General features: G+C 33.8%; 1 protein-coding gene across 2 annotated transcripts in view; it reads right to left on the bottom strand.

The window, feature by feature from the left end:
• Positions 1-13,583: 13,583 nt before the first annotated feature.
• LOC110861344 (methyl farnesoate epoxidase) overlaps positions 13,584-15,907 on the bottom strand; it is a 34,079-nt gene continuing 31,755 nt past the window's right edge. For both annotated transcript variants that reach the window (XM_022110452.2, XM_035844649.1), the window contains exons 7-10: positions 15,544-15,724; positions 14,729-14,846; positions 14,526-14,667; positions 13,584-13,963 (exon numbers count right to left, since the gene is read on the bottom strand). In XM_022110452.2, the coding sequence (XP_021966144.1) occupies positions 13,782-13,963; positions 14,526-14,667; positions 14,729-14,846; positions 15,544-15,724 (623 nt within the window). In that variant the 3' untranslated portion in view covers positions 13,584-13,781. The remainder of the gene's footprint in view (positions 13,964-14,525; positions 14,668-14,728; positions 14,847-15,543; positions 15,725-15,907) is intronic.

Raw genomic sequence — 15,907 nt, 5'->3', positions numbered from 1 at the left:
TATAAAATTTTTCTATTGCCTTATCGTCGTACTAATTCAGAAAAGACCTAAGTGCAGTCGATGCTAAATTCAGAAAAGACCTAAGTGCAGTCGGTGTTTAATTCAGAAACGACCGAAGTGCAGTCGATGCTCAATTCAGAAAAGACCTAAGTGCACAGAAAAAAAGCAAAAAAAGACCTATGTGCAAGTATGTATTTACTTATGGCTAAATCGCGCGATATATATGAAAAATCATTTTGGCAAGATTTAGCCATAAGTAAATACATACTTGCACATAAGTCTTTTTTTGCTTTTTTTCTGTGCACTTAGGTCTTTTCTGAATTGAGCATCGACTGCACTTCGGTCGTTTCTGAATTAAACACCGACTGCACTTAGGTCTTTTCTGAATTTAGCATCGACTGCACTTAGGTCTTTTCTGAATTAGTACGACGTTATTGATTTTCAAATTTATTTAAATGTGAAAAAAGTTTAATGATTTTTGTGGTATTTCTAAAATCAAGCTGTCAGTAAAAGTGAGGTGATTTAATATTGTTTTTTTTAGATATAACTATAAAATTTGTCTATTTCCTTATTGATTTTCAAAATATTTCATGATATTTCATGAGATTTAAATGTGTTTAATTCATTTTAATGGGAAAAACAGAATTGAATGGGTTTAACGTTTTTGTGTGGTAATTCTGAAATTAAGATACTGGTTTAATTAAGAAGATGAAAGTGTTTGTATATCATTTAATTTGTTAATTTGCAAATACAGTAGCACTTTGTTTGACATTTCATGATTGCATTTCATGATGTTAATTTAGTTTACTGTGAAAATAATAATCGACCAAGTTTAATGCTTTTATGTGATATTTATAAAATTACGGTGTCATTACGAGTGCATCTGCACGTAAATAGCGTTCAACTTGATATTTATTTTGTGGATGCATAAATGTTATGTTAAATTATTCACTATAACCGTTTTCCTTCCTATATCTTATCCAGATTTTGATAAGCACAAAAAAATACTAGGCAAATTCGGGAAAGAAAAAAATGGAATTTTTATACTTAGAGTATTTTTACGTGCAAAAATTAAAAATAGCCAAAATCAAATCTAAAGTTGTGTTTCATTAAACATTTTTCTCCATATTTTAGTGAATCGACGTCAAAGCCTTGACAAAACTTTTCCCACCACTATTATTTTTTTATTTCCTCAATCCTATCCAAATTTTGATAAGCCAAACAAAAAAAAATTCCTGAGAAACATGGAACTATGAATATGACAATTTTTCAACTTTTAAAAATTTTTACATTTCGAAAACTTGTGCAAAAGACTTATCCCACGGCTGGAAAACTATACCCTTTCTTTTCTTTGTTCCTATTTTATCCAGATTGCGATAAGCACAAAAAATCCTAGACAAACATGGAACTGAAATTTGTATACTACTTGAAATTTTTAAATTTTGAAAATCCTGTCTATTTCAAATTCTATCTACGTTCTATCAGATTTCCTATTAAATTATGTTTAATTCTTCATGTTTTACAAATCGATGCAAATACATTGTATGACCCTCTATCTCCTATACGAACCGATTCCGGTCCGTCCTTCACTTACACTACCTGTGACCCCGACTCAGCCCTCCCTGGATGTTGCGGATGACCCAATATTTATGAAATTGATGACCATGACGACTATGGAAAATATGAGAGGTGCTGGATGCGATGGGAGGATGAGTGCCGACCAACAATTAGTAGATGGAAGAAGACATGGTCACAATTGGAAGGTCCATTTATTACTGGCCAAGTTTAAGATCTGTACACGAGTTTTAAGATTACAAATGTCTACGAACTTAACTCCTCCTTCTCTACCATGAGTACAATTTACACAGACTGTCCATGAGAGGGAGCACACGAGGTAGTGGGTTCCGTTTGGTTACACCCACCCCCCCCGAAATGAAACTGCTTTCGCTAGGAGAAAGTAGTTTGCCTAACTTCTTTTGCTCATTCCATAATTTAGCCCTTTCTCGCTTCTTTTTACCCTTATGCTTTTTACGTATGATTTTAGTTAAACCTAACATTGCACGTTCCTTATCAACTCTTATCCTATTATTTTTCTGTCGGATTCTTTTCTCTCGATTAAACAATAATCTTGACACTTTAACTTTAGAACAATTTAAACCAAGTTTTGACATATCATTACAAATTATATCGGATGTATTTGATTCAACTCCTAACTTTTCAATCTCTGAACAAATTATGTCAATTTCGTCGACTTTCTCCGTGACACTGTCAACACCGTCTAACGGCTCAGGAGTATTCTCTTCGACAGAAAAGTCTGCTCCCGTACCAGGAATAATGATTTCTTGATCAGGAGTTGTCTCCGAGGAGTCAAAACCCTCAATAACCATATACTCCACGGTGTGACCGTCTTCAACATTAACCTCTTTACCCTCAATGGTTATAATTTCGTACATAGAATTAGGATTATTTTCAATATCGTATATCATATTTTCTACGTTGATAACATTATTAAAATTATGACTCTTTGACAATAACTTTAACAAACTCTGCTGTTGATTTACAGACCAATATTTAGTTAATTGAACCAAACTAACCAACTCTTTTAAATTTTTAGGAACCTTTAACAATAACAATTTAATCTTATCAATATTCATAACAGTTTTGACTCTTTGGTCATTTTTCTTCGCGATTTCAACACGCCAATCGTACAACTTTGTAAATAATGCGAATCTTTCTCTAACCAAATCTTTTTCTACACCTTGTACCTGTTGTAAAATCTTACAAAATTCTTTATCCAAATTTAATTTGACCTTTGGAAATTTATAGCTTCCCAATGCAATTTCTTTCGAGAAACCTAAATGAAAATGCTGTGGGTTAAACATATTTTTGAGCACATTCCGCGCTCTAAGCAACAAATTTGAATCTTTTTTCGCATAATCTAGAGCTTTTTCGGGAAGTGGACGCAAAGACCATGGAAAAAACTGAAAGTCTTTGTCTACCTCTATATTCAGTAAATGTTTTACTACTTTTGCTAAGCTATCTTTCTGAGGAGATGAGAAACATTGTTTGTAAATCGATTGAACATCAATAATAGCTGCTCGTAACATATCAAAATCTCTATCTAATGCGTACATATCATTTTCAGAGAACACAATCTTGGCGATGTTTACATTAGTTAAAATCGGTTCTAATAACGGTTTGACATGTGGATATACAACATACGGATCAATAATATAATCAGTTTCATGCGTAGAAATTTGAATTAATGCAATACAGTCATGATAAAACATATTTGACTCAAATTCAGTATCAATAGCAATTTCGACCTGATTTTTAAGAACATTACACATTTCTATCATAGCATTCTGATTATCAATATATTTAAAATTAGGATTATTTCCGGTGAAATTCTCCATTTGATAACTGGATCCAAAAGTTGATGATTCCGAATAGGAAAAATTGACATTTGATTTAGACGTTTGCGATATTTTATGAATTCCGGATGACGTGGTGGTGGACGAATTGTGCCGAATTCTTGCAAGAAAGACTTTTTGGCGATGGAAAAGTTTTGTTTTCGCGACGACGTAGGAGCGCTTTCGCACGACCCGCGATAGGAGTTTTGCTCTTCAGCATTCTCCCGTAAACTGAAAAATTAAATGACAAATTGACAAAGGAAGAAAAAGTACAGATTGACCTAAACTTTATAATTAACAGATTTTCTAGCTCTTAACTGTCTTTGAATTGGAATTTGTGGAGGTAAATTCTTTTGAATATTACGTAACGAAATAGGAATTTTGTATCTGGAAATTTGTTTTTACGTTCAATATACGGTTTTAAGTCCGAAATATGTCTTTTTGGTACAAGAAAAGAATCAACATCAATTATATAGGTATCAAAATTCTTTTTAAGGATTTGAAAAGGACCTAGCCATTTCGGCAGAAATTTCTTTGAAATATTCTTAGAAGCATCGGAGAGTTGATGATTACGAATCCAAACTTTCTCCCCAACTTGAAACTGAACATCACGCCTCTTTGCGTCAAAATACTTTTTATTTTTACTGTGAACGAATTCTACGTTACTTTTTACGAACGAAATTATCTCTTTCAAAAATTCTGGTAATTCTGTTGCCAGTTTTGAGATATCAACATTACTAGGATTAACTTGTAAAGCCCTATCTATCGGATAAGCTATTTCTCGACCTAAGTTCAACAATGCGGGTGAAAATCCCGTTGTATCATTAATCATACTTCTCAATACAAGTGCAAATTTTTGGATATGAGTATCCCAATTAGAATGACTCTCTTCAATATACGTTCCTATCATTCTGACTAAATCCTGATTCGTTCTTTCTGCACGATTAGGATTCGGGTGATATGCAGACAGAGTTACATGTCTGATCGACCATTCTTTACACATAGTTTTCATATTACGATTAATAAAATGTGAACCATTATCACTTATAATAGTTTTAGGCGTACCAAACCTACAAAAAATCTGATTTTCCAGAACATTTACAACATTTTTACCATTATCGACAGTCATTGGGAACAATTCTACCCAATTCGACAATTGATCTACTACGGCCAAACAATACTTATCACGACGATAACGACTCGCTGGGTATGGCCCAATAAAGTCAATAAAAATATTTTCAAATACTGCGTTCGCTTGCGGAACATGTCCCAAGAACCCTTTCGGTTTTGCTCTCTCAATTTTAAACTCTTGACATTTTGTACAACTCTTTACGTATTCATGAATATCTTTGTTCATGCAATCCCAGAAAAACCTACGTTTAATGGCAAGTTGTGTCTTTCTAACACCCATGTGCCCAGCCTCTGTGGCATCATGAAACATATGTAAAATTTCTTTTCTCAACGAAAGTGGTAAAACTGGTACCAAAATATACTCTTGTGCACTTGTGGGCGTGCGAGCTCCTGAATTACTAAAAGAATTATTAACTGAAAAATTTGATAACGTATTCTGAACAGAATTTAAACGTTGATTGGGTGTGTGAACCCTGCTATTGGATGGACCTGCATTTCTCGCTTCATCATTCTGTGATGGCCCCGACGAAACCACTTCAACCTGACTAACTCGAGTTTTTAAATTTAATGGACCCTCATTCTCCGCTTCATTACTACTAGATGGACTCGGCAGAATCGCTACATTTCTGCTATTCTGAGCAGATTTCCGGAAACTTAACACTTTACGGTGTAAAATACCATTTTCCATGCAATATTTCAGCGAAATATCTTTTTCCTTATGCGACAAAACTGAATGAGAAGAATCTTCCATGGCCAGTGGAGGATTTGTGAGTTTACCCACGAGTAACTTCACGTCTGAATCTTCTTTTTGAGCAGATTTTAACCTTTCCAAAAACCCATTTGCAACAAATGCGGTAAAAATTGGAGTATAACAATCTCTAGCCCCATCGAGGTGATCAAGCTCTTCTGGAGTAGGAGAAACTGGTGCTCTTGACAGACAATCAGCAACTACATTATGAGTACCTTTTATGTGCATGATTTTACAATCCCATTCTTCTATTTCATGAGACCAACGTGTAAGACGACGATTTTTATGCTGCGTTTTTAAATATGAAAGTGCATCGTTATCCGTGAGAACTGTGAACTCTTCGCCCCACAGAAAATCTTTAAATTTGTTTATTGCCCAAACAGTTGCAAGACATTCCTTATCAGGAGTGCTTAGACGCTTTTCCGCTGGAGTCAGGCTCTTACTAGCAAAATAAATGACTCTTTCGAAACCATCTACCATTTGAATTAAGACAGTACCTAACCCAACGACACAAGCATCTGTACGGATATACAAAGGATAGTTATAATCAACTCCTGTGAGCGTTACTTCCTCACACAGAGCTAATTTCAACGCTTGAAATGCTTGTTCTTGTTCCAAACCCCATTTAAATGAAATACCTTTCTTCAACAATTTGTACAGAGGAGATGCAATTGATGCAAAATTCTTAATGAATGAAGAATACCACACACACATACCATGAAATCTGAGTAATTTCTTAGCTGTCGTGGGCTGTGGAAAATCTACAAGAGCGCGAATCTTTTCCGGCTGCATTTTAATACCGGTTTGAGTGACAATATGACCCAAAAATGAAATTTCTCTCTTTGCGAAATGTGATTTCTCCAAGTTAATGCTTAAATTTGCTTCAGCAAGTCTGTCGAAAACCAATCTCAAATGTTCCATATGCTCTTCAAAAGTACGAGAGTAAATTATGATATCATCAAACTAACAAAAACAAAATTTGTACAAAAAACCATGTAAAACGTTATTACTCAAAGAAACATATGTCATTGGCGCGTTTTTTAATCCAAACGGCATACGTAACCATTCGTACAAAGTTCCATTTGCGAAGAAAGCAGTTTTCGGAATGCTGTCAGGATGCAATGGTATTTGCCAGAAACCCGATTTTGCATCTATTACCGTATAAAATGTGGGAAGTAAACGGGAAGTAAACGAAGGATTAAATTTGCTTTTGGCATCGGACGAGCGTTTTTGACAGTAATCGAATTCAACATTTTGTAATTAATGGTCATACGAAATGTTCCATTAGCTTTCGGACGAAGAACAATGTTAGCACCATACGGAGACTTTGAAGGACGAGTGAGCCCATATTTCAACAAATCTTGAATCTGCCTATCAATTTCCTCTGCATGTTTAGGTGGATACCAACGTGGTGTTTCAGCAAAAACTGGATAATCCGGAGCTTCGATTTTATGGACTGCGAAATTAGTATTACCAATAGTACCATCCTTTCTCGCAACTGTAGGAAATTCATTTAACAGTGACTGAATTCTCCCTTCTTCGGAATTCGGATCGAGATTATCATTATTATGAAGATGAAACAGTATAGTGCCTTCCGCACTAGGGGTTCCAGTCCCAGGATTTTTCGGGATTTTATTCCCGGGATTTTATTCCCGGGAATTCCCGGGAAACGGGATCCCGAAATCCCGGGATTTTAAGAATTGAAATCCCGGGATTATGGGATTTTTCAATTTGTAATTCAGGATTGAAAATTCCTTATATTTGACTTTTAGTGGCGGTTTTACATAATTTTCGGTTATATTATTGGTAAGAAAAAGTTTCGATGAGCATAACCTGTCAAAATTCAATCTCAACTCCAAGATTAAAGCTTTAAACAAAATGGGAAGCCACATTTTTTTACATGTCGCAGCATATGTATATCTAAATCTTATAGTTCGCAAGTAAAATTTGCAATACAAAATGAAACCTAAAATTTTTAATTTCGATGTCAGATTTAAATTTGAAGGAAGAAATAAACCTTACCCTCGGTATAATTATAGAATCTGAAATCAGCTATGCTCAAAAAAGCTAACATGTTAGAAATATATAATTTCGAATTTTACTCGATCAATCTAAGGCTGAATGAACGAGGTAGTTCATATATTTGAACATGAAATTTTTGAATTGTCCAATTGTAGTTTTTTTATAATAGTGCCCAAATAATAAACGTAAATTTATGCGTTTCAGGTCAGGTTAAAATGCTAGCAAATCGTTGATTAACCACTTCAACCCTAGGAGACGAGTGTTTTCATACCTTTCACCCCTAGTAACCGCGAATTTTTACCTCCCTTGACCCCGAAATTTTTATCTACTGCATGACGTTAATTCCTGGGCCATGAATTAAAAAATGGTGTTCCCACCGGAATTATTCCGGACACTTTTTTGTGAAAATTGGTATGAATAACCTTTCAAGAAGGTATTTTGAGTTGTAGTTTGCATTTTGAGTTGTGGCGAACCACCAATGTTTATAGCCGAAAATAGCCAACAAGCCGAATTTTAAAAATGATTGTAATTGCATGAAAAGTTAAACAAGCATGGAGTAATACTTGCATAATAGTACGTAAACTCGCAAATATTGATTATAGCGCATAAAGCGCCTTAGGAGCCGATTTTGGCCGGGAAAACCAAAAATCCTTACAATGACTTTAAATAGACAGCAATGACAATGAATAATTATCCCGTGAGAGGAAATTGCTCGAACATAGACTATGGCGCATCTGGTGAATAGAAATCAATTTTAAGCGGGAAAATTAAATTCTACTAATTCTCAATCTCTCAATTTTTAATTTTCCCGCCCAAAAGATATTTCAGCGGCACCCGATACGTAATCATTAATTTTGACGTAGTTTACCCTACCGGCAAGATTATTTGTGGTATATAATTAAATCCATGCAATGATGCAATTCATAAAACTTTTAGTTTTCTCGCCCAAAACGCCCATTTGTGCTACATGCGAGCAAAACCATTTCTCTAATCTTATCGTAAAGCGTTGTTGAAATAATCGGTGTCGAAATTTCCTTGCAAAAAACAGTTTTCACAACTCGGCGTCTTGGCTAGATATAGCCACTTGGCTATAAATTTATTGTGCATCCATTTCTAATATTATTTCCTAAGAGACAATTTATCTTCCCGCCTAAAGGGCGGGTTGTTGACTCATAACTCTTGCTTTGATTTGCTTGGAGAGGCAATGACCTAATTTTTTTCCGGATACGACACATAGTCGTAGGCCGGTGTGAACGGAAAATACGCCACGTAGTCGTATCCGTTGTCAAGGGTCAATCGACACATCGTCGTTTTCCGGTGCCAAGGGAACTTACGCCACATGGTCGTATTCGGTGTAAAGGTCAAATACGCCACATAGTCGTTATAGGGGCGAAGTGGTTAATTATTATGGAAGTTTTCTGGAGTGAAATTTTCAAAATTTTTCTTATCACCTCTCTAAGGAGGGGAGCATCACCACCTGCCCTTCACAGATCTCGATGCCCTTTGGATATGTGGTAGGGTCCCATGAGTGTACTAAAACCCTGAAGTGGTTTGACTCCATGGCCACATTTGCGCCCACCACACCCACTCAAAGGTGTAAAAAACACGAAAAAAGCCCTGTTTTCACGTACTTCAACTGTCACCAAAAATACAATTTTGCTCGGATTTTCATAAAATGTACATTTTTGTGATCCCAGATACTTGTATGATCATATCCAGTAGATATTTTTTCGAATAATTCATCAGCTCGAAAATATCAAAAAAGTTGAGATTGCTACTGGATATGATCAAACAAGTATCTGGGATCACAAAAATGTAAATTTTATCAAAATCTGAACAAAATTGGATTTTTGGTGAATTTTTGAAGTTGGTAACTTTTGTGGTTTTTATCCTTTTGAGTGGGTGTGGCGGGCGCACATGTGGCCATGGAGTCAAACCACTTCAGGGTTTTAGTACACTCATGGGACACTACCACATAACCAAAGCACATCAAGATCTGAGGGGGGCAGGTGGTGAAGCTAAGACAAAGGGCGGAAAATTAGACTATCACATTGCACCAAAATTTTACATTTACAAGCTGACACACCACCATATAATTGCTAATTTGCACTACCTTGATTTTGAGAAGGCCGTATGTAATAATAATACTTATTGATGCACGGTTCTCGAAAAACCATAAGTATGTATGTGCATAAGTAAATATTATAAATATGCTTGTATTCTGTACTTTTTAAAGTTATGTACCTTTTTGTATACCTAAATTTAACTAATTTCAAGCTATGAGGTAATTTTTGAATTTCGGGAAAAAAATCCCGGGATTTCCCGGGATTTAGTACGGCTTTAACCGGGATTCCCGATTCCCGGGATTTAAAAAATTGTCCGGGATTGCAATCCCTATTCCGCACTACCAAGAGGATAATACACGCCCGGTGTATCTTTAAATGAAAACCTTTTCTCGCTCTATTCAGGATTTATGCCATAATTGAAGATGATATCCTGACCAATAATGAAATCACAAAGCAAATTCTCTGCGACATGGAATTTATGCTCTAATAATTTATGACCAATTCTTATTTTAAGCGGAATGCAACCAGTGATTTTCAATTCAGAATTATTACCACATTTTATCGAAAGTTGTGACTGCTCAAATTCACTATTAATTTTACAAGCTGATTTTGAACTAATTAACGAATAAGTTGAACCACCATCTAAAATTGCTTTGAAAGTAGAACTAAACTGACCTACTGTGTAAAATTCTACTGTGGGAATGGGAGGTTTATTTAATGTTGGGAGAAGCCTCGGCTGGAGGATTCGTAGGTTCTCCCTTGGTAGTTTAAATTATCATTTGCATTATTAAAATTTGAACTACTCGGAACTGCGTTAAAAGAATTTGGATTAAAATTTGAATTATTATTCCCATTACTATGCTGTGGATAGTTTACATTTGAATTGTAATTTGGTTGACCAAAAGAATTTTGTGGTAAAAATGGACTCGGATTCTGATTTGGAAAGTTAAATGGATTTGGATTCTGAATTGGAACCATGTTCAGCACTACGTCTGTTGCTGTACAATCACGTGCATAATGACCAAATCGTTGACACCTTCTACATCTCACATTAGTCAAATCAAGCTGTCAGTAAAAGTGAGGTGATTTAATATTGTTTTTTTTAGATATAACTATAAAATTTGTCTATTTCCTTATTGATTTTCAAAATATTTCATGATATTTCATGAGATTTAAATGTGTTTAATTCATTTTAATGGGAAAAACAGAATTGAATGGGTTTAACGTTTTTGTGTGGTAATTCTGAAATTAAGATACTGGTTTAATTAAGAAGATGAAAGTGTTTGTATATCATTTAATTTGTTAATTTGCAAATACAGTAGCACTTTGTTTGACATTTCATGATTGCATTTCATGATGTTAATTTAGTTTACTGTGAAAATAATAATCGACCAAGTTTAATGCTTTTATGTGATATTTATAAAATTACGGTGTCATTACGAGTGCATCTGCACGTAAATAGCGTTCAACTTGATATTTATTTTGTGGATGCATAAATGTTATGTTAAATTATTCACTATAACCGTTTTCCTTCCTATATCTTATCCAGATTTTGATAAGCACAAAAAAATACTAGGCAAATTCGGGAAAGAAAAAAATGGAATTTTTATACTTAGAGTATTTTTACGTGCAAAAATTAAAAATAGCCAAAATCAAATCTAAAGTTGTGTTTCATTAAACATTTTTCTCCATATTTTAGTGAATCGACGTCAAAGCCTTGACAAAACTTTTCCCACCACTATTATTTTTTTATTTCCTCAATCCTATCCAAATTTTGATAAGCCAAACAAAAAAAAATTCCTGAGAAACATGGAACTATGAATATGACAATTTTTCAACTTTTAAAAATTTTTACATTTCGAAAACTTGTGCAAAAGACTTATCCCACGGCTGGAAAACTATACCCTTTCTTTTCTTTGTTCCTATTTTATCCAGATTGCGATAAGCACAAAAAATCCTAGACAAACATGGAACTGAAATTTGTATACTACTTGAAATTTTTAAATTTTGAAAATCCTGTCTATTTCAAATTCTATCTACGTTCTATCAGATTTCCTATTAAATTATGTTTAATTCTTCATGTTTTACAAATCGATGCAAATACATTGTATGACCCTCTATCTCCTATACGAACCGATTCCGGTCCGTCCTTCACTTACACTACCTGTGACCCCGACTCAGCCCTCCCTGGATGTTGCGGATGACCCAATATTTATGAAATTGATGACCATGACGACTATGGAAAATATGAGAGGTGCTGGATGCGATGGGAGGATGAGTGCCGACCAACAATTAGTAGATGGAAGAAGACATGGTCACAATTGGAAGGTCCATTTATTACTGGCCAAGTTTAAGATCTGTACACGAGTTTTAAGATTACAAATGTCTACGAACTTAACTCCTCCTTCTCTACCATGAGTACAATTTACACAGACTGTCCATGAGAGGGAGCACACGAGGTAGTGGGTTCCGTGTGGTTACAATTGACAAAAAGTGTACTCAAAATTTTCCTCCTACTGAAAATGTACTCCAATTTTCCTCTTATCTAGATTTTGATAAGTAGAAAAAATATTCATAAAACAAAAATAATGAAACTTTTCATACTTCTACATATGATTTTTATTTTTTTGAAAAACTGTGAAAACGAAAAACTACCTTTTATCTGAGTTAGTTTTTAATTATATTTAATTTTCAATATTTTACAAATCGACGTCACAACCTTGACAAAAATTGTACCAAAAATTATACCACTGCTGAAAAAGTATACCAATTTTCCAGATTTTAATAAGCCCAAGAAACAAACATGGAACAGCTAAAATGAAAATTTATATCCTCCTAGAATTTTTACATTTTCAAAAACTTCTAAAAAATTTGTCATTCATGAGTAGATTGGAATATCATATTTAGGATAAGTAGTTATCAAATGTAAAAGTTGGCCATGTTCGTTGTGATGTAATTATCATTCATTTTGCAGTTAAACTATTTGCAAATTGTTATTGAATTATTTCGTAATTTGAATAAATTTTAGTGTTCCCGTAAAAACATAGTATTAATCAATTTATTAGGTTGATCTGTGATTTTCGTGATCCATCTTCAATTTATTTAAATCTGAAAAATAGCAATTGAGCGAATTTAACGCCTTTTTGGTGTAATTTTTAAAATTGGGATTTAATTAAAATTAAGAAGATCGCAAATTTTTTTCTTTCATGTATGTAACTCTTATTGAACTGATTGTTTTGCTCCCTGATTTTCATAATGTTTCATGTGATTTCATGGAATCTCATGATATTGAAATTTGAACTACCTATTTTATTTGGATGTTAAAATCATATTTGAGCGAGTTTAATCTTTTTTTTGTGATACAATAACATGAATTTTCGCAAAATTGAATTTCTGAATTTAATGCACTGTAGATTTTATGTGGTAGAATATCTTTGAGCAAACAAAATTCGTTTCACATCGTTGAAATATTTACAAAACGTACGCATTTTTGAAAAGAAATTTGTAAAAGATTTACGAATTTTTCAAATAAGGGTGTGGAAATATTTATATTTCTGAAAATTTACAGAAAATATGTTGAAATATGTAAAAATATTGTGACATTTTTGTGATTTATGCGAGTTTGGCAACACACCCACACAGTTTGACCGTCGATCGTGATCAAATGACGAAGGTGAACACATGTGAATTCATCAAAATGTGTGAAAAATAATAATTGAGCGGGTTTAACGTTTTTTTATAATAATTCTAAAATAATATAGAATTGCATGCGAATAGATTAATTTTTCTTCTGACCCTGACCTATGATTATCGTTCGGTTTATTATTTTGCTTTGAGATTTGCATGGTATTTGTCGTTACAGCAAATCTGCGGATGCAATTGTTTGTAATTATTTTGGATTATTTAAGAGGTGGAATAAATTGATGTAAAAGTACCCGTAAAAATTTATTATGTTTCTTACTCATCATGACAAACTAGTAATAAGAAGAGGACGGATATGTCTTTACGAAAAATGTGTATTTAATATTTAGAAAAAAATAAGAAACACGAAACACGTAAAAAAAGGAACATAAAAATAAGAATTTTCCCAAAATTTGTATTTGAGGATTTTTTGTGGTGAAATTTCTTTAAGCTAAAAAATTCATCTTTCAAATATTTACAAAATATGTGTATTTTTTTAAATTTGATTTTAATATTTACATATTTTTTAAATAATTGCGAAAATATTGAAACCTCGAAATATGTTCGAATAAGTAATTTTTTAATTTTTTTGCTCAATGCGAGTTAAGGAACACACCGACAAAGTTTTACCGTCGGTTGGAATCAAATGAAAAGCTTGAAAATATATACATATCCGCCCTCTGATCTTAATAATAATTAAGTGACATTTCCCTCTCTTTTCTACGGTCGCGCCGTGACATGGACGGAAAACTCTTGTGGCGACAGGCTGACGCCAAGTTCGGGGTCCGTCGTCGGCGGGGAGGTGCCAGGAAGGACGGAAAAGTTGAAATTTTGCAGTAATGTTGCGATATAAATTGGAATCACGGAATTCGTCAGCGTCACTCCGATGCAGTATCGTTTTCCTGTAAAAAAAATTTAGGAAATGATCTTCAATATTTCCGAAAATCAATTTATACGGTTTATGTATGCAGATTAGTAGTAAAATTGTGACCGAAGTAGCTTACTACGTTGGTAATACAATTTTATTACTGAGCGGTAACGATGATTGGGCAGGAAATTAAAATTTGTTTATCAATTTTTAAGTCCGGGATGAGAAATTTGATAAATTTTACTGAAAATTGAAGTCGATTAAGGATCGAATTTTAGTTACCAAAAATTTTCAAATTTGTTTCATCTAGGAATTCATTTCCGGATATGAAATTTCATAAATTTTATTGAAGAACGGGGTCAATTAAGATTCGAATTGTTGCTAACAAAAATTTTCAAAGTTTCCATCCTGGATTCAATTTCCGGATGAGAAATTTTAATAAATTTTAATTTAGGACGAGGTCATTTAAGGGTCGAATTTACTGGGAGATCATTGTTACCGTTCTGCAATAAAAAAAATTAGCTACGCATTCCTTGACAATTTTACTACTATATTTTGTATAAAATTTTTCTAAAATTTCAGAAATTTCCTCATACCAAAGCCAAATTGACAGACATGTTTGTCCTGGACGAATTCGCCCTTGTCATTGATGAACCGATCCGGCCTGAAGGTTTTTGGGTCACCCCAATATTCTTCGTCCATATGGACCGAGTAATGATTCGAAATTATTATCGTGTCCTAAAAATAAAATAAAATTTGTACAGAAATCAGCCCATTTATTAAAATAAAATATGCTGACCTTTGGAATCGTATACCCTCGAAGCGTCCAATTTGTCGGGGCTACTCTTGGAATCGGGATAGGAACAATGTTTCCGAGTCGGTGCGTTTCCAAAATTGTGGCTTGAAAATATGGCATTCTGAAAAAAACGATAAATTTGTAAAGTTTACGTAATTAGTTAATTTTGATAATGATTTAATTGCCAATTTACATAAAGGATGTATAAAACTTTACTGATATTGGTTGCTTTCAACGCCGATGATTAATTACGCTAAAATTTATATTCGTAAAATATCTAAAGATTACAAAATACAAAATGAGGTCGAGATTTTGTAAAAATTTAATTTTAACTACGGTAATTCATAATTTTTTAAATATTGTAAATAAACGGATCTGTTAAATTGCGACAAAATTAATGTTTTCGACATTGACGTAGGATTCGACAACTCGTCGCTAAAAATCTGCACATTCTTAATCATTCCTCAGCGCTGGAAACTTATTTTAAAATTCTGGACGACAAAATTGTAGAGCAGGTCGTTCCCAATTTTTAAGAAATATACATTCCAGATTTTGACACTTTTCCCGGAGGAGATCTCAAGTTTAAGAAGCCTTCAGAAAAATTGGAACTCATCGAAACTGGCTCAAAAAACTCACTCCCATTCCATCAATCAACTCACTGACTGCAAATTGGTCGTCAAGAATTTTAAAATAAGTTCCCAGAGGAGAGAAATGATTAAAAATGTACTGCGTCATCGAGTCCCTCGTTTCAAGTTTTGATTTTTTCTTACGCTGGTCAATTTATGTGACATAACAAAATTCAAAATTTCTCTTCTTACTTTTCAATGTCGTCCAACGTGGGGACCAAATGTCTTGGAACGACGGCATCAATCTCAGCTTGACATCTTTGCTGAACTTTTGGGTTCAGGGTGAGAAAAAGCACGCCATAATTTAACGTCCCGACCGAAGTGGTTGAGCCAGTTTGCATAAAATCTTCTATCATCATTTGCAAATTTTCCGCTTAAAGGGATAAATAGATTCAATCACTTATTTTTTTGCATACAAAAATTCATCCGAAATATAACAGGAATTTATGAATAATCATCAAAATCGACATTTTTACTCATTTCTCCACTCCGGGAACTTACTTTAAAATTCTGGACAATTAGGTCGTCCCAAATTAAGGAAATTTTGATTATCAAA

This window comes from Folsomia candida, unplaced genomic scaffold (assembly GCF_002217175.1).
Source record: "Folsomia candida strain VU population unplaced genomic scaffold, ASM221717v1 Fcan01_Sc040, whole genome shotgun sequence".
Lineage (NCBI taxonomy): Eukaryota > Metazoa > Arthropoda > Collembola > Entomobryomorpha > Isotomidae > Folsomia > Folsomia candida.
Note: the sequence above shows the minus strand (reverse complement) of the source record. Positions and strands in the feature narration are given on the sequence as shown.